General features: G+C 43.6%; 2 protein-coding genes across 4 annotated transcripts; both read right to left on the bottom strand.

Moving 5' to 3' along the window:
* Positions 1-226: 226 nt before the first annotated feature.
* On the bottom strand, positions 227-17,810 carry prkn (parkin RBR E3 ubiquitin protein ligase). Of its 2 annotated transcripts, XM_026189994.1 has the most exons (11): positions 17,688-17,807; positions 13,475-13,638; positions 10,183-10,414; positions 9,437-9,552; positions 7,329-7,412; positions 1,839-1,954; positions 1,612-1,748; positions 1,360-1,421; positions 743-973; positions 550-667; positions 227-476 (listed from the first exon to the last, which is right to left on the bottom strand). In XM_026189994.1, the coding sequence occupies exons 1-11, from the start codon at positions 17,692-17,694 to the stop codon at positions 373-375; spliced, it is 1,371 nt and encodes a 456-aa protein (XP_026045779.1). In that variant the 5' UTR covers positions 17,695-17,807; the 3' UTR covers positions 227-372. The 2 variants fall into 2 exon arrangements, with proteins under 2 accessions (XP_026045779.1, XP_026045778.1); XM_026189993.1 differs by having other exon boundaries at positions 1,612-1,954; positions 17,688-17,810.
* Positions 14,432-16,696, bottom strand: LOC113034870 (THAP domain-containing protein 2-like). Of its 2 annotated transcripts, none has more exons than XM_026189995.1 (3): positions 15,951-16,696; positions 15,501-15,636; positions 14,432-15,218 (listed from the first exon to the last, which is right to left on the bottom strand). In XM_026189995.1, the coding sequence occupies exons 1-3, from the start codon at positions 16,544-16,546 to the stop codon at positions 15,126-15,128; spliced, it is 825 nt and encodes a 274-aa protein (XP_026045780.1). In that variant the 5' UTR covers positions 16,547-16,696; the 3' UTR covers positions 14,432-15,125. The 2 variants fall into 2 exon arrangements, with proteins under 2 accessions (XP_026045780.1, XP_026045781.1); XM_026189996.1 differs by having other exon boundaries at positions 15,147-15,162.
* Positions 17,811-19,018: the final 1,208 nt, after the last annotated feature.

Raw genomic sequence — 19,018 nt, 5'->3', positions numbered from 1 at the left:
CGTTGTGTTTTGGAGTTTGTACGTGCTTTGTCTCTAGGGGCCACCGTAGCACCTGATGATGAAACGTTTCTCATCTGAAAACGTCCAGATGAACAGAATCAACTTTCTTTACCTGGACGATTCAGCATACACGTGAAGATATTTTAACTCAGAAATGTTTACTCAAATTAACAAAGGAGACAGTAAAACCTGAAAGTCCAAGGGTGAAAATAAACATTTTTCCCACTGTTGGATCCACATGTTTATTCAAACAGTCAGTCAGTCAGACTAAAAACTTCATTTGACTTTTATTGTGAAAGGGCTTCAACAAAAAGGAAGAACATGTTAAAGCCATCAGTCTTTTCTGTGACCGCAAGCAGGGATGTGACCCGTTTAACTGAACCAGTGGTTTCCCATACACTCTCTGTTCCAGGGGACTCCACAGAGCCAGCACCACTCGGCCTTGCACAGCGGGCAGTGCATGTGCATGCAGCCGCCTGCAGGGGGAGACAGCGTGTCAGCCATTGTCACACGATCCTCGACATGTATGACACCACAGCCGTCCCTTACCATTTCTCTCCACGGGAACCGAACACGTTGGGCAGGGCCGGGTCGACTCGGCGATGACGAGCAGAGACGCTGGCTCCCATCTCCCCATGAGCGACGCCTCCTCCCCGACCACGAAGCCCTGAGGAAGAAGAGGAGTCAGCTGATTGTTTTATTTTCGTCATCGTCCTACAACCTCTGTAACTGGCCAGCTCACCTGTGCTGCTTCCCCTGTGGGCGGGGCTGTCACTGCCTGACACGCCCCCTCATGGTACTCCCCCCTGCAGAGTCTGCAGAAGACAAAGCCGCAGCCAAGCCGGCGGTCACACTCCAACTTCCTTCTGCCATCAGGTGGGAGAAGCCCCGCCCCACAGCCAGGTGATGGACACATCATTCCTCCAGTGGTGAGCAGACACTCCTCAGCGCCATACTGCAGGTAGCGCCCATACTGAGAGGACACAGCAAAGGTGACTGAGGGTGCAGGTGGTTCAGCTGACTCACCTGGAGCATGCTCACTGGATGAATTTTGGTTTTCTTGCGTTATCGTTGCCATGGTAACCCCTTTCTGCTCACAGTAATTGGCTAGGATTGAGGCAGAGGCCTCTCATTGGCTCTTACTGGTTCCCATTTGCTTACAAAAATCTTCTTCAGGGATTTCATATTTGAGAGTCTGTCTGACATCTGTCTGCCACGTTCACTCTTTTATTTATTTATTTGTTTTTATTTTTTGATCATTTTTTGTTGGCCGAGTGTTGACAGACTTCACAATGTTTCACTCACAGTAAGTGTGAGAGTATTTGTATAATTATCTTTGTGATGCAGTACTGCGTGTACCTGCTCATCTCCCAGGATCCTGAAATGATGAACTTCTTTAATCAGAGAGTCGTCGCAGCCGACTGAAACATTAACACATGAAACATGTTTACACGCGTGTGCACACTCACACATGTCTGATAATGTCGCATGCTCCTGTCTGCAGTTAATGAACAATGATCATTGAAAATGAATTCAGATTCTTGGGCAGTCTTGTTCTGACATATTTCTACAGAGAGTGAAGGTTGCATTGACCACACCCCTTGTCCCCACCTGCACACGGCAGCGAGTAGCCAATCACAGGATGGTACACAAACTGCCGGTCATTCAGGCGCGTCTGGCAATAACGCTGGAAACAGTCGAGACAGATCACATGACGCTCCGAGCATTGGAAGACCAGGACCACGCCCCTGAGAGGCAGAAGGGGTGGGATTACACCTGGCTGATGGGTGATGGGTGGTGTGTGTGTGTGTGTCCGTGTGTGTGTGTGTGCGCTGTACATGACATCGGTGCAGGCGATACAGGGCACGCCTCTGGTGTTGGTCATGATGAGGTCGAGGGCCACGGAAAGGTCATCATCTGACGTCGGGTGAGACGCACACTTCATGTAAAACTCCTGAAGACAGACACACACACTCCACCTGGCTTAATCAATGACATTATCTGTGATGGCTCATGTGACAATCAAAAGTTCCCGGAAAAACTGAAGTGAGGCGGGGCGCTGTTAGACACCATGGTGTGAAGCAGATGGCCCCGCCCCTCCTTGAGCCTGGTTCTGCCGGAGGTTTCCTCCTGTTAAAAAGGAGTTTGTCCTTCCCACTGTCGTCAAAGTGCTTGCTCATAGGGGGTCATATGATTGTTGGGTTTTTCTCTGTATCTATGAAGCGCCTTGAGGCGACTTTTGTTGTGATTTGGCGCTATATAAATAAATTGAATTGAATTGAATTGAATCTAACCCTAGCGAGTTTATTTCCCATCTCCTGCAAGATCTTCTGAAACGGAATGAAGCACCTCTGTTGGATCGGGTTCACAGATCCCTTGGACCAAAGCCCAGAGATGGAGCACCTCCTTGCCCACTGCTCATTAGAGTCCACTACTTCCATGTCAAGGAACAGCTGCTACGTCTTGCAGGAGCAAACTCTCCTCTACTTTACCAGGGCAGAAGGATCTCCATTTTTCCAGACTTCACACCTGCAGTGGCTAAAAAACGTTCGCAGTTTACTAGTTTGAAGCACCTTCTGCACTCTAGTCCTGGGATCAAGTTCGGCCTGTTCTATTCAGCGGAACTGAGGATATCACTTCCAGATGGAGTTGTACGTAAGTTTACTGATCCTGCGTCTGCCACGGACTTTGCCAATAAGATCCTGGGGGGCCCTGCCTCTCAGGACACATAAGTGTCTTAGCCCGTTAGGCTGATATGTTCATCTTGGTTAACTTCTGTGAAATTTTTTATTTTTTTTATTTTTTTAGTAACATTTATTTGAGGTGAACTTGATTTATAGGATGTGTCTTGTTCTAATATATTTTTATACAATCCTTGATTTGTCTCTGCCTTGTATTGTAAGGAGCTTGAACTCAACTGAGACTTTGGATGGTTGGGAAGAAGTGCTCAGGGGTGTATTTGGTGGGGGGTGCGCGCATCTTGTTTGGGAAGATGCTTCAGCATTTAGGGGGAAGTTTGGGCGTTCTCTTTGTTTTTATGTTGTACTGTTCTGTACACTGACTTTGTTCTTTCTGTGCTTCTCACCGGTCAGCTTTTGTTTTTTTGTCTTTATTCTAACATGGTATCGCAACTAAATATTAATAACCAACAAGCAGGTCACTCGTTTACGTTCTGTAGCTGGAATTGTAAAGGTCTGAATCAGCCTATTAAAAGGAGCAAGGTCCTCCATCATTTGCAATTTTGTGTTTTTACAAGAAACACACCTAAAAATTTCAGATCATTTTAGACTTCGTAAGTGCTCCAAAAACGTTAGAGCACTTGTGCAAATATGTGATGTCTTGATGAATCGAGCAGATATTAGAAGTTTACACAGCACCATTCTGGCATGAAAATATCTTTAAAGTTTATTTTGTGACCCAGAAACAGTAATATTTCAAACTCTGCCACTCTGTGTTCCTCTGCCACTGCCTCGTTTGAGGCAAAATAAATTTCACCTCAAAATGCAACACTTGCAACTGCAATTTTTTTTTACGTGCGTTCAAATTTTTTTTACGTACACTCAGAATAGTGGCACAAAAATAAAGCCACACACATCGAGCACATCTACTGCGGGTGTGGTGCCTGTTATCAGACCCAGAGTTTGCAACATCTCCCAAAAACCCGAAGATTAGAGCAGAAATGATAACGGATGATAATGGCAGCAGCAGCAGTTATTCTCTGCGTGAGTAGCTTCATGTTGTTCGTGTGTCATTTACGTTGAGTAGGCTAACCATGTTATCACATTAATGCACGTAAGGTGAACTAGTAAACACCGTCGTAGTTACATGCGGCTGTCTTCTTGTTTGATAGCAGATGCTCCCTTCACCCTGGCCAAAAAGGCTAAAATGACCAAACAAAAAGTGGAAAACAGCTAAACATGAGAGGTTTTTGGACAAAGTTTGTTTTTTCTATTGTTTAAGCACTGCTTCCAGCCAAGAGTGATACCATATATGCCCCATAGCTGCAGAAAAGGCTAACATTGTTATCTTTTTACAAAAAAACAGCTGAACATGAGAGGTTTTTGGACAAAGTTTGTGTTCTCCATTCTTTAAGCACCGGTTCGAGCACCGTTTAAGCACCGGCACCGTTTCAAAAGTACCGGTTTGGTACTGGTATTGGATAAAACCTAAACGATACCCATTCCTATAACGACAGGCTGTCCTTGCAGACTGAGTTTAATCACCTGTCCTCTGCTCGGGCTGAAGAGATGCTGTTGAAGTGTCAGCACTCCCAGTATGAGTATGGGGATACGGCCAGTAAACTGCTTTCCCATCAGCTTCGTAGTGCAGCAGCTGCACATTCCATTCCTCGGATTCAGACATCAAACAGTGTTTCTATGGATCCTAAAATAATTAATAACCAATTTCGAGACTTTTATTCTCTTTATGCGTCTGAATCTGTATTTAGCACTGAATCTTTGGACTCCTTTTTCAATCATCTTAAACTCCCATCAATTGATCAAACACACAGTCTTCGGCTGGAGGGACCAATAACTGTAGAAGAGATCCTGAAAGCTATCAGCAAATTGCAGTGTTCTAAGTGTCCTGGACAGGACGGGTCTCCCGTTGAGTTCTATCGTAAATTTATGCCTAGACTGGCCCCACTCATGGTAAATATGTATAAGCATTCACTTGAAGTTGGATCCCTCCCACCTTCTCTACTACAGGCATCTATACCCTTGATCTTAAAAAAGGATAATGATCCATTACAATGTGGCTCATACCGTCCCATTTCTTTGTTAAATGTGGACTATAAAATCCTTGCTAAACTTTTAGCGATGCGTGTGGATAATCATCTCCTGGTTGGAACTTTTTTATACTTCCCTGTTTGCCGCTGTCAAAACAAATGGCACATATTCTGACTTTTTTCCTCTGTTCAGAGGGACTAGGCAGGGCTGTCCCATGTCGCCATTGCTCTTTGCAATTGCAATGGAGCCCTTGGCCATATCGCTGAGATCTAACCCAGGTATCACCGGGGTTACTAGAAATGGTATGGAACAAAAGGTCTCCTTATATACAAATGATTTGCTTCTTTATGTCTCAAAACCAGCATCCTCATTTCCTTTGGTGCTCTCAATACTTGAACAGTTTAGCCTTATTTCTGGCTATAAGCTGAATCTCGGCAAGAGTGAACTGTTCCCTCTGAATGCTGCTGCACAGAAATATCAGTGTACAGCACTGCCTTTTCGACTTGTATTGGACAACTGTACATATTTAGGGGTTAAAATTACAAGTCGATTTCATAATCTTTTCAAGCTTAATTTCAACCCACTTGTGGAGAAAGTTAGGCAGGATTTGGACAGATGGTCTCTTCTCCATCTGTCTGTGGCAGGGCGTATAAATGCAATTAAAATGAACATCCTTCCAAAATGTTCTTTTCTTTTTCAGTGTGTCCCTGTATTTATCCCAATTTCTTTTTTTGTTAAATTAGACAAGATTCTCTCGGTTCATTTGGAACAAAAAAAAAACAAAACCCTAGAATACGCAAGACATATCTTCAAAGACTGAAAAAGATGGGGGGGTTGGCTTTACCAAACTTTATGTTCTATTATTGGGCATGTAATATTCGTATTCTCAGGTACTGGCTACAGGGGGAAGGTATGAATAATGCCCCGGCGTGGCTGAGCTTGGAGATTTCTTCCTGTGCCTCATCCTCTTTACCAGCCCTGATTTATGCCCAAAAGCAGCCTCCGAGTGCAGGTTTTTATAATAACACTATTGTCAAAGTTACCTTGAAAATATGGCATCAATTTCGTCGTTATTTTAAGCTGAACTTTTTTCCCTTCAGTCACCCATTTTGAAAAATCCCTCTTTTCAGCCTTCGTTAGTTGATGGTGCTTTTTGTTTGTGGGCCTCCTTGGGTATCAGGTCTTTTTCTGATCTGTATATTCAGAATACATTTGCCTCTTTTAAACAGCTCTCATTTAAATTTGGCCTTCCAAAAAGTCACTTTTTTCGCTACTTACAAATCCGGAGTTTTGTTAAGGAGAAATCCTCTCAGTTCCCATCTAGACCTCCTTGTCATGACTTTGATAACCTTCTATTGCCTCCCCCTTCATCACAGGGCCTGATCTCTTGTCTGTATGGGAGAATATGTTCATTTGGCAACTCCTCAACCTCGGCTATTAAAATGGCATGGGAGCAGGATTTGGGATGTGTGATTCAGGATGTCTTTTGAGATAAAATTCTTTACCGGGTCCATGGCTCCTCATTATGTGCCAAACACAGGTTAATTCAATGTAAGATTTTACACCGCGTACACTGGACTAAAGCCAGACTAGCTCCAATATACCCCAACCTTAGCCCTGATTGCAACTGCTGTCATCAAACACCTGCCTCTTTAATACATATGTTTTGGTCATGTCCATCCATCAAACAATACTGGATTAATATTTTTCTGACTCTATCAAAGATCATCCAGCTAACCCTCCAACCTGTGCCCTCAACCCCTTTGTTTGGGGTTCTTCCTGATACAGTTGTCTTGCCGACGCCCCAGGCGGATTTGGTAGCATTTCTCACCTTATTGGCAAGACGCAGAATATTGTTATGTTGGAAGTCCCCTTCTCCCCCATCCTGGGAAATCTGGATCAGAGATGCTTTGCATTTTAGCAAACTCGAAAAGATTAAATTCACCCTGCGTGGGTCTATGGTCAAATTTTTTAAGATCTGGCAACCCTTTTTTGATCATGTGCAGACTTTCCAGTCCCGTAACACTCCCAGTTAGCCAGCTCAGACTTTATTCTATTTTATCTAATGCTTAACTATACAGACTCTATTGTGCCTGCACTTTATGATGGCATTTATTTATCTACTTTATACATATTTCTTTTTTCTTACGGATTCGACTTATTTCGACGACTAAGCTGACCACTCATTTTGTTTGTTCCGTTTTGTTTTTTGTTTGTGTAGGGGTGTGGGTTCTGAAACTCTGCATATCTCTCTTGTCCACTCAGGAACTGCTATCTTGTACTCCAGGGTTTACTATTTGTATTATTAGCTTGGATCCTTTTTTTTTTCCTTTTTGTACACCTACTGGTACTCTTGTAATTATGAGGTGGAATGTATGTTTCATATTGTTTTACGTTCTTCAAAAAGAAAACGGCATATTTTTCAAGTTGTCTTTTGTAAAATGGATGCAGAAAATTCAATAAAAATATCTGGGGAAAAAAACTGAAGTCATGCTCCACCCCTCTGACAGCTGATCAATAGTTTGCAGATAAGTCTCTGAGCCGCTGCTTATTTTCTGATTCATCACTGATTCAGCTTTTTGGTGAAGCCTCGCCCCTTACCGCTTCGTTGCCTTGACAATCCTCTGACTGACAGATGCCATGGATGCGACCGGAAAGGAGCACGTCGTCCCAGCAGGACGGACCCTGCAACACACACAGTCAGTGCAGTACTGCAGTATAAGTACTGTAATACAAGTACTGTAGTACAAGCACTGCAGTATAAGTACTGTAATACAAGTACTGTAGTACAAGCACTGCAGTATAAGCACTGTAATACAAGTACTGCAGTATAAGTACTGTAGTACAAGCACTGCAGTATAACTACTGTAATACAAGTACTGTAGTACAAACACTGTACAGGGTGGTCCATTTATATGGATACACCGTAATAAAATGGGAATGGTTGGTGATATTAAAGTCCTGTTTGTGGCACATTAGTATATGTGAGGGGGCAAACTCCTCAAGATGGGTGGTGACCATGGTGGCCATTTAGAAGTCGGCCATCTTGGATACAACTTTTGTTTTTTCAATAGGAAGAGGGCCATGTGACACATCAAACTTATTGGTAATGTCACAAGAACAACAATGGTGTTCTTGGTTTCAACGTAACTTTATTCTTTCATGAGTTATTTACAAGTTTCTCTTTGTTCACAGCCATTGACATGTCGAAGAGGTTAACACGTGAGGAGTGAAATCATGTTGATATCTGGTGAACGCAGTAACCGGGTCATTGCAGCAGATTTCAATGCAAGACACCCTACGAGACCACCCATCTCCCATGCTACAGTTAGCAAACTGCTTGCTAAGTTTCGTGAAACTGGTTCAGTGTTGGATTTGCCAAAATGTGGATGTAAGAAAACTGTCACTAATGAAGAAACATCAGTGGCTGTCCTAGCTTCATTCAGCAAGAGCCCACAGCGTAGCACTCGCCGCATGTCACTGGAGAGCGGCATTAGTCGAACATCCCTTTGGCGGATATTAGCTACTCACAAATGGCACCCTTACAAACTCCAGCTACTGCAGCATCTCAGCGAGGATGACCCAGATCGGTGCACAGAATTTGCAGAATGGGCAAAACAAAAACTGGAACAGGACCCTCAGTTCACGCAGAAGATTTTGTTCAGCGATGAGGCAAACTTTTATGTGAATGGTGAAGTTAACAAACAAAACCACCGCTATTGGTCTGACACTGACCCACATTGGATGGATCCCTCCAAGACTGTTGGAACAACAAAAGTGATGGTTTGGTGTGGTATATGGGGCACAACAACAGTGGGTCAATTCTTCATCAATGGAAACCTCAAGGCCACTGGATATTTGAAATTGCTACATGATGATGTGTTTCCCTCTTTATGCACTGAAGCTGGCATGTTCCCTGAGTTTTTCCAGCAAGATGGTGCACCACCACATTATGGGTGCAGGTCCGAGCATTCCTAGATGAACAGTTTCCTGGAAAGTGGATTGGTCGTCATGGGCCAGTTGAATGGCCCCCAAGGTCTCGCGATCTGACCCCCTTAGACTTTTATCTTTGGGGTCATCTGAAGGCAATTGTCTATGGTGTGAAGATACGAGATGTGCAGCACCTGAAACTACGGATACTGGATGCCTGTGCTGGCATTTCTCCCGCGGTGTTGCTATCAGTGTGTAAAGAGTGGGAAAAGAGGGTTGCATTGACAATCCAACACAATGGGCAGCACATTGAACACATTTTATAAGTGGTCAGAAACTTGTAAATAACTCATGAAAGAATAAAGTTACGTTGAAACCAAGCCCACCATTGTTTTTCTTGTGACATTACCAATAAGTTTGATATGTCACATGGCCCTCTTCCTATTGAAAAAACAAAAGTTGTATCCAAGATGGCCGACTTCTAAATGGCCACCATGGTCACCGCTCATCTTGAGGAGTTTGCCCCCTCACATATACTAATGTGCCACAAACAGGACTTTAATATCACCAACCATTCCCATTTTATTACGGTGTATCCATATAAATGGACCACCCTGTAGTACAAGCACTGTAGTACAAGCACTGTAGTACAAGTACTGCAGTATAAGCACTGTAGTACAAGCACTGCAGTACAAGTACTGCAGTATAAGCACTGTAGTACAAGTACTGCAGTATAAGCACTGTAATAAAAGTATAGTTTAAGCAGAAACGTCTCTCACCCTGCTGAGCGTCAGCGCCGTCTGTTTGCAGCGTCGGCAGCGCGCTCGCAGTTTTCCTGGCTCGATGGAGCGGCAGCTCTTACAGAACACGAAGAAGGTACTGCAGGTACGCACACCTTTACACACAGTACACAGTCAGAGTAGTAAGGTGCTGCCAAGCATGATTAGGGTTATAAATACAATTTCAGGGTATTTGGTGGTACTCGTCTTTTCCAGGCAGCAGAAAGAATGTAATGTGCTACTGCAACCAGAAGGTGGCGCTCAAGTGCTCAGGAACATTTCTATACAAACGTTTTACTTTATCATCGTACATAAGAAACAAGAAGCACTGGAACTCACAGCTCCAGCGAGGTACTGAGTAATACTACTCTGAAGGGAGTATTACAGCACTTCATGTGTTTCATGTATAAAAACGTGTTTCAGCTCATTTTTAATTCTTTCATCAGAAATATATCAGACTCCTCCCTCACACCTCCATCTCAGGTGTGTGATGGATCACTGATCAGAGACAGGTGATGCATTCAGGTGCCCTCGTAAACTCGGGACTCAAACAGGATGTACTGTCAGCTGAGGCAACAGTTAAAATAAAATTTAAATTGAATAAAAATCGGTTATAAAATAAATAAATAAGTCTTTCTGAGAGTCCAGTGTGCTATTTGTTTCATTAGAAAAAACATTACATTTCAGGAATTTCAGCAGCAGCAAGGGACGGGGCATCGAGGCACCTGTAACCATGACATACTCACTGCTGTGAGCTCCAGCCTGCACCTCCTTCAGACTCTCCCCCTCTGCTCTGCCCTCTCCTCCCTCACTGTTGGCAGGGAGTCGAGAAGAGCTGAGGTCCAGCCTGGTCAAAGAGCCCTGCTCCTGCTCCTCCTCTCCGTCCTCAGCTCGGTGCTCCTGCATGAGCCGCTGAAAGGAGGCGCCTGAAGGAGGGAGGACGACGTGGACGGTGCTCTGCTCTGGGAGGTCGCAGCCCTGAGTGACAGGAGGAGGAAGAGGAGGGTTTTTTTTTTAAATTAATAATTAAAACAATGCAAATACAAACTGTCGTAGAGGATAAAACTGTAGAACAATATTCAAAGACAACAAAAACAACAAAAGACTGGAGGCAAAAATCAAAACAGTAACAGATGAGAAACGTCATCATAGATTTTAACAGATCTGCTGGATTTCAGTTTCTTCAGTGACGTGAATAATGACCCACGTGGAGGACGGTGTAGTATTTCTCCACTGGCTATAATGTAGATGGTATTTACCTAAGCGGATGATACTGTTAATCACAGTAGAGACAGATGGATGTAAATGATCCATATAATAATAATAATAATAATACATTTTATTTATAGGCGCCTTTCAGACGCTCAAGGTCACCTTACAAAAACACGTGAGCAATAGCAGCAAAAAATATATTAAACATGGTAAAATCTAATTTAGTCAGTCATTCAGTCATAAAAGTATAAAAGCAAATATAAAAACTGAGCAAGGTAAAAATGGACTAAGACAGATCAGCTGTATGCAATGCTGAATAGATGAGTTTTGAGACATGATTTAAAAGTGGTGAGAGCGTTTGGCTCATTAGTGACAGGCTCTGAGTCCAATGGTAGTCAGGCGAGCAGGTGGAACAGACAGAAGGGAAGAAGAGCGGAGTGTACGATGGAGTGAGTACGTATGAAGATCAGATAAATATGGAGGAGCGAGGTTATGAAGCGCTTTGAAAGTGAGAAGAAGGATCTTGAAATTGACATGGTGGTGAACTGGAAGCCAATGGAGCTGTTTAAGAACAGCTGTTATATGTTCAGTGGATCTAATTCTGGAAATAATACGAGCAGCTGTATTTTGAACTAACTGCAATTTATGGAGAGATTTATGAGGTAGACCACAAAGAAAGGGATTCACAGTAAGCTAAACGAGATGTGACAAGAGCATCGACAAGTATGGCGGTACTGTTTGAAGTGAGTGAAGGACGAAGGCGGTTAATATTACAGAGATGAAAATATAATTTATATGTGCTGCGAAGGACAGAGCGCTGTCGATGATGACACCAAGACTCTTAACCTGAGGGGAGGGTGTGACAACAGTCATCGATGGATAATGAAAGACTGGTTGGGACTTTGGTCAGTTTTGATTTGGTGCCTATTAAAATGAATTCTGTTTTATTAAATTTAAGAAAGTTGTGAGTAAACCAGACCTTGATTTCACTTAAACAGTCAGAAATGGATGTGGGTGGGAGAGTAGCTGTGGGTTTGGAGCTGGGTGTCATCTGCGCAGCAGTGAAACTGGAAGTTAGGCTTCCTGATAATATTACCTAGGGGTAGGAGATAGATGATAAAAAGTAAAGGACCCAGGACAGAGCCTTGGGGTACATCAGAATTAACTGGAGTAGATACTGATCTGTGAGAGAGTAATTGAACAAACTGTGAGCAGCCAGAGTAAACCAGGCGAGTGCTGTACCACTGATGCCAATAGATGCTAATCTGTGAAGAAGGATGTGGTGGGAGATTGTGGCAAAAGCTGCTGTAAGCTCAAGAAGAATGAGGATGGAGATGAGTCCAGAGTCAGCTGCAAGCAGAAGATCATTGGTGATTTTTACTAGACATGTTTCTGTACTGTGACATGAACGGAAGCCGGACTGAAACTGTTCGTACAGGTTATTTCCAGTGAGATGACGATGAACCTGTGCAGCCACTATCTTTTCCAGAACGTTGGCTAAGACAGGCAGATTTGAAATTGGCCTGAAATTATTTAGATTGGAGGGATCTGAACCATTCTTTTCAGTACTGGAGTTATTATTGCATAGAAGGTAATCTATATTCTGCTCTTGCTCTTGACGAAGGCGGTCGCACTTTTCTCCTCTCCTCCTCCTCTCCCTTAGCTTCCCTGCTTAGCCTCTTGTGTCCTTGTCTAGTCTCGTGTTTTTTGTATTACTTTCCCTGGAACACTCTCTCACAGTCTGTTCTCTAAAACCTAAAAGAGGAATAAAGGCCACCTGGGTTGGCAGGAAGACTGTTTACTTAGCCTGGCAGGGCGAAGGACACTGTCCCAGCTGAACTCTGGACACACACATACATATACACTGATATGCACACACTCATCTCCCTTCCCTTTCCAAACGCCTTCGACACTTATTCCCTCCCGATGCTGCACCCCCCCGTTGCTTGTCATGTGTTTCTTTGGTGTATTAAGTGTTTTTTCATGTGCAGAGGTGTTTTTTTCTGTTCTCAAACTGATCTCCCTGTTGGAGCTCAGTCTGGGAGGAGTTATTTTCACTGATTTGAGTGACAACCAGCTGATACAGGACATGAGAAAAACAGATGGTGTAATGTTTCACAGGCTGAATCACTAAAAGAACACGGGTCCAAATGTAAACCTCCTTTTTAGAAATTCAGATACGGGGTATTTATTATTAATGACCTTAAAATGGGTTTCTTTAACTTTTGGAGGAACAGGCTACTTAACAAATTCAGAAAACACCTTTTCCACTAGTGACTGATCCCCGTGAAAGGCCTGCACACGTCTACCCGAGTCAAACTCATGGAAAAGAATCAATTTGAAGTTCACTCTAATAAACTTATTGTACTATCATTTAAATTAAAGTTTCCAATTTTGAAGCTTGGCAGCGCTGGTTTGATGTTAGAATGTAACAATGTGTTGCATAATAGCTGAGCTAATGGGATAGCATGACAAACCTTTCTGGTATCTTTTAGTGGGCAGTCTAAATTGTGTCTCTTCAGAAAAGATACATAATCCAGTAAAGCACCATTAGAGTCTAACAAGTCAGTTACAAACAAGATGCCGCTCTCAAACCAGTTTCTGGTAAATAATGGCTTTCTAGCGGTTATCAGTCTATTGTTCCAAAGTGTCCACATGTGAGACGAGGAGAAGGAGAGGACCTGTTTGAGAAAACTAGATAGTTTAACCGGAATTTTACTGAAAGTCGAGGAAGAGGAGGAGATCACTGGCATGTAGACCCCTCTGAGTGATCACTTCCTCCTGCAGATGCCTCGACCCCGCAGTGACCCCTGACCTCTAGCGTACCTGCAGTGTGGCGGTGCTCTGCAGCTCCCGGCCTGCAAACAGCACCTTGAGGCGCTCCGGCCGCACCCCCTGCTGACTCCCCACCACCTCCTTCAGCTGAGCCACGCTCGCCTCCTCCTGCAACTCCACCGGGACGCCAGGGCCCAGGTTAAAGCGCACAAACACTGAGGACAGACACACACACACACACACACTTCAGCTTCACGTAGGTTATTTGCCACGTGTTCTTTTGAAAGTAAAATGACGTCACTGCGTGTAGCACCTGAACTCTAATCAGAGTGGGCTGTGTCCCAATTCAGGGTCTGCACGCTTGAGGCACGCGCACTACGCGCACTACGTACGGTGCGTACTATAAGTACGAGAAGTGCGGAAGTGAGAGGCTTGTGAAATGGGACGGGACGGTCTAACCTGCGTCGCGCTGTTCAGGTTGCCTAGCAACCATGATACTAACCACGAGAAACGTTACATACAGCTTTGTTTGAAATTAATGAAGGAGAAAAAATGTTTTGTTGGTCATTCATTTTTGTCATGACATCACTTTGATTAGTTGAGTATCTGAGGCTGAGACCACGGGACTGTAAATATATATGTGTGTGTGTGTGTGTGTGTGTGTGTGTGTGTGTGTGTGTGTGTGTGTGTGTGTGTGTGTGTGTGTGTGTATTATAGCAGTGAGCTTGAACTCTGGGTCAAAGATTCAAGTTGCAGTTATTTATATTTCTTATCACCTCAAATCTTCACTCAAAGACGAGTATCTGTGACAGTGTATATATAGATGTATTATATATAAGAGACAAATATTGTTCTTTTAATATGTTGACATTACTAAATTTGGCTCAATGCTTACATACATGTGTAAAAAGGAAAATGTACGAGCTGTGATAACTGTGTCTGATAGAATGAAGAGTAGACTGATATATTAAATATTCCTTTATTGGGTGAGAAAATCAGACCATGTCATAACTGCTGTAAGTCACACAGAATAGATATCAGAGCCTTAACCCATTTTTTAACTAATGCTGTGTTCTGGTAATTTGACAGCATACATGCCACTGCAAACAGTTGGTTGATATTATAAACATGTGACATGGTAATGATGCTATCAAAAAGTTTGTTCTGTTTGATCCTCCTAATGACTCGCTCCACATGTACCCTGAGTCTGGCTATGGCCTGCGTCTCCTTAACCTGGTATGCTGGCATCTGCTTCTGCTTAGATAGAAAAGGTGGGCAGTACACTTTGCATTTACAACAATCAGTGATTAGGAAGCCCTTATCTACCATCACTGCCATGTCTTCAGTCAACTTCTCAGCAATGCCTGATTGTTTGAATAGTTCCTTGTCACTAACCGAACCAGCATACAGATTAGAGATGAATGTCACTGGACCATGTGGAGCTATGCCAACCAGGGCTTTCATCGTACAGTGGGATTTGTACGAAGAGTACATTTCACTTTGGAGAAGTGGTGAGGATGGTGTCTGACACCTCAGCTCTGTACAGTCAAGGATCATCTGGGTGTCTGAGAAATCTTTGAATTCCTCAGGGAGGTAAGCTTGCACTCCTTCACGTGTAAGCCAGATGCATTGAGACCCCAGTGCAGTGGCAAGAAAATTTGTCCATGTTGCAATAATGCGGCTCACTGTGGACTGGTGTATGTTAAAGCGGTGTGCCAGGTCCCTCTCCTTCAAACCAACTGACAGGAAAACCAGGAAAAGAAAAAAACTCGTCAATTGGCTGTAGCAGCTGCCTCTGGAAGGTGAAAACAAAAGGGAAAATGTTACTCCTTAAGCTATGAACTAGTAAAATTATGCTTTTCTTGGCTAAATGTTTTGTAATGGTTATGCATACCATACTGTACCATGGGGTAAACAATGAGGTGCTGTAGTGCACAGGTGTATGTATGTAAAGGATACTGAGTCTAGCATACATACACCTGTGTATGTATGCTACTGTACATAATGTAATGTTATTGTACATAAATACAATAACATTACACCTCTAGTTCTAACTACCAACAAACCCATAACCTACTGTTGATGTGCGTGCAGGTGTCAACACTTCTTCGTTCCGATTGGCAGCTGACTTGGCTCTTGAAACCCGGATCATTTTATAGATGCAAGGCTCAATCAAAACCCAGAATGCCATCAAATGATCATAGCTTGGAAATCTATTCACGAGAGAGCCATACATCGTGTCAATCATTAATTAACATTACACACTGACATAAAAATAATGTGAACTGTGACAAATATGCTAATGGTATGCTGTATAAAATAGTCTGATTAAGAGTATTTGGTGTTGTATTTTACCTGTAGCATTAGGATATCGTTCAAATACTAAAGCATCTACATAAAACATACAATCAGCAGAGAAAAAGTAAATTTCTATTTTGTTTTCATTAAGACTGGAAACACTTGAAATTTAACTGATGGTGACCTTGGTATATTTTAAACAGTTAGCTTGAATAGAACTTAGATGTACCTGGTATAGAATCGGATGTCAGTGTCGGAGCCAGCAAAACGCTGTAACCCAAATTCTCGCTGGACACGTAACTCCTGTATTTCCTTCCTCAGAGTCTCCACGTCTTTGGACAGGTCTTCTGCAGCTGATGCAGATATGTCCAATGCAGACGGCTCGGGGACTGAGCAGTAGTCATGATCTCTTGTAAGACTTTGCTCTTCTTGATCGTCAGGAGGAACTAGTTCAGGGCGTCGCTCCGTTCTCTCCCAAACACTACGCCGCGGTGGTTCAACTTTATAGCCATTCCACTCAAAAAGTGTTGGTACAGCACCTTTAATAAGCCTCCTTCGACCATCGAGGGTTGTTGGCTCTATGAGTTGATCACTGGCAAAGTGTCTGCAGCAGACCCTGGTGTGAGAGGTAATCGTGAAATGATCCCGGCGTATGTTTACCAGCCATTGTCTTCTCAAGTCGGAATGGGTCGGAAAGGCATGAAAACTTAGTATGCCGTTGAATTTGGCTGAAGCTGAACAAAGTGGGACACAGCAATGCTCGGAGTATTTCTTCTCCTGTTTTTGAAAATGTTCTGTTTTAAATACTTTCCTTTTTATACTCATTCTAAAGCGACATTAGCATAGCTACCGATAGATAAGCAAACGTACCGGAAACGCACAAGCGGTACTATTTGGAAACGGAAATACGTCACATGCCCTAGTGCAAGTAGTCTATTCAGGGTCTGCAGCCTTAAAGGCCGCATTTCAAGGCCGATTACGTCACAGCGGCGCGCCGAAGGCTGTCCCAATTCAAAGGCTGCTCAAAATGCGGCCCTGAAATGCGTCCTTCATTTCCCTGAATTTTAAGGATGTGGCGGTGTAGACTTCGTGGCCCAACATATCCCAGAATGCATAGCGCAGCAGTGGGTGTGGATAAATTTGCAGAAAAAAACGGCGGATGAGGGGCGCCCGAAGAGTACACTTTAAGTACTGAATATTATGTCACTTATTTATGTGCAAATGTTTAATAACGAAGACCATTAAACATTCCTGTTGGCCACATGTCGGCAAAGTCATGTGACATTAGTGACGTTTGTACTAACTTGGTTTTAAAGCCTTTACTTTAAAATATACGCTGTTCAATAGCTGAGCTTCATCTCACAGAGAATGATCAAAGCTCATGTAGAAACAAACAAACAAATGAACAAACGATTTTCTCCTTCATTTCTGTCAAACAAAGCTATGACACGTTTCCAGCTGTTATTATCATGGTTGCTAGGCAACCTGGGCAGCGCAACGGAGGCTTTTTTTTTTTTTTAACTTTATTGACAAACAACAGTATCAGCGCAACGGAGGCTAGACCGTCCCATTTCACAAGCCTCGCACTTCCGGCCTTAGCGGTCTTTGAGTACACGGCCCTTGAGGATCGTTGAGGCTGCGTACTTTAAGGCTGCAGACCCTGAATTGGGAGACAGCCACTGTGTGATATATGGGACCACGAAGCGTGCACCGGACCACGCTTGATATTTGGGGAAATCGACGGCGCATTTGAAGTACACTTCGAATTGGGACAGCCGTCGTCGCGTGGCGGTGACGTAATCGCCCTTAAAATGCGTATTTCAAGCGTGCAGACCCTGAATTGGGACACAGCCACCGATCCGCACACAGGACAGCCCACACAGAACCCTCACTGACCCGCATCAACCAAAAAAAGCAGATCAGCTGACTGACCGGATCAATCAGCTGATCGGTCCGGTAGACTCACCGATCATGCTTCTCTCTGCTCTCTCCGTCCTTCATGTGTGTTTACAGTCTGCGGGCCGCAGTGCCCCCTGGGGGCTGTAGTTCTTTTTTCTTCGTCTTCAGTTGACTCCAACAATCAGGCGCATTACCCCCACCTACTGGTTGGAGGTGTAGCTTTAGGGCTGTGTGTCAGGTGTGTGTGTGTGTGTGTGTGTGTGTGTGTGTGTACCTGTGTATGGGTATTAATGTCTTCGTGGGGACCAAAATCCCGGTCCCCATTAGTTTGAAGACACTTTTGAGACTCAAAATATGGTTTTAATGTCAGGGTTACATTTAGGTGAGGTTAAGGGGCTAGGGCAGGGGTCAGCAACCTTTAACCCCCGAAGAGCCACTTGGACCCGGTTTCCACGCAAACAAAAACACTGGGAGCCACAAATACTTTCTGACATCTAAAATGAAGATAACACTGTATACATTGTTTTTTTACCTTTATGCTTTGTGTGAGCAACTAAGGTGTGTTGCTTATGAAATCCATGAAGTGCTACAGAGAAAACTACATTTTATTTATGTAATTAACACATTTTGAACTCTTAAAGAAATATAACAAAAAGGAAAGACACTCAGTTGAAGGTCTCTTACATGAATTTAAAAGCTGAACTAAAATGATCCATGTAGCAAAGAAAAACTGTTGAGAGCCGCCACCCTTGTATCGCCTTTGGGTTTTTGGAGCTTTGACCTGAATGTTAAAAAATAATTGGAAAAAAACACTATGCTGCTAAAAAAAATATTGCAAAATTCTGCATAAATATGTATTTTACCATGTTAATGTGTGTGGCGGGGCGTAGTCTGCAGCGCCGCTGCAGGGAGTCGGATGCACCTGAGCGGCACCCAAAATCACAAGTCTGTGCTCTCTATGCTGTTGTGTTGGTGTGTGTCGGGCTGTGAGCTGCAAAGCTACAGCCTGCTGTGTGCGTACAGCAACCGTGTGCTGAAAAACGTGTTCATGCAAACATCGTCGGGCCTGCCGTGACTTCTGCTCCTGAACCTCTGCGCACAGCGTCTGCAGATCAGGGCTGTACGAAGTCACTTTCATCTTTACAGGACTGTAAGCTGTCGTCTGTGAGGCGTGAGCGTGTTTGTTTTTAACACAGTTCACGGTGGAGAACAGCTGCTGACATAATGTGGATCCGAAGATCCATAACTGGCCTACCTGGGGTCGAAAGTCTCGATAAATGCACAGCGTTTCGGCGGCTACACCGGCTTCCGCCAGTGTGACGCTTATTTTGAGCAACGAAAAATAATGAAATATAATTTTATTTTTATATTTCAATATCACAATAATCTTCCAATGTA

This window comes from Astatotilapia calliptera, chromosome 13, assembly GCF_900246225.1.
Source record: "Astatotilapia calliptera chromosome 13, fAstCal1.2, whole genome shotgun sequence".
In the NCBI taxonomy this organism is placed as follows: domain Eukaryota; kingdom Metazoa; phylum Chordata; class Actinopteri; order Cichliformes; family Cichlidae; genus Astatotilapia; species Astatotilapia calliptera.
Note: the sequence above shows the minus strand (reverse complement) of the source record. Positions and strands in the feature narration are given on the sequence as shown.

Excerpts from the sequence above, each read along its gene's own strand:
- LOC113034870 (XM_026189995.1), bottom strand. The coding sequence starts at position 16,546 with ATGAGTATAAAAAGGAAAGTATTTAAAACAGAACATTTTCAAAAACAG. Across the intron at positions 15,637-15,950 it reads GACATCCGATTCTATACCAG|ATTTCCAAGCTATGATCATT; the intron begins GTACATCTAAGT and ends TCTCGTGAATAG. Across the intron at positions 15,219-15,500 it reads CACCTGCACGCACATCAACA|AGGCAGCTGCTACAGCCAAT; the intron begins GTAGGTTATGGG and ends TTCACCTTCCAG.
- prkn (XM_026189993.1), bottom strand. Across the intron at positions 7,413-9,436 it reads CGGCGCTGACGCTCAGCAGG|GGTCCGTCCTGCTGGGACGA; the intron begins GTGAGAGACGTT and ends TGTGTGTTGCAG. Across the intron at positions 1,955-7,328 it reads ATTGTCAAGGCAACGAAGCG|GAGTTTTACATGAAGTGTGC; the intron begins GTAAGGGGCGAG and ends GTCTGTCTTCAG.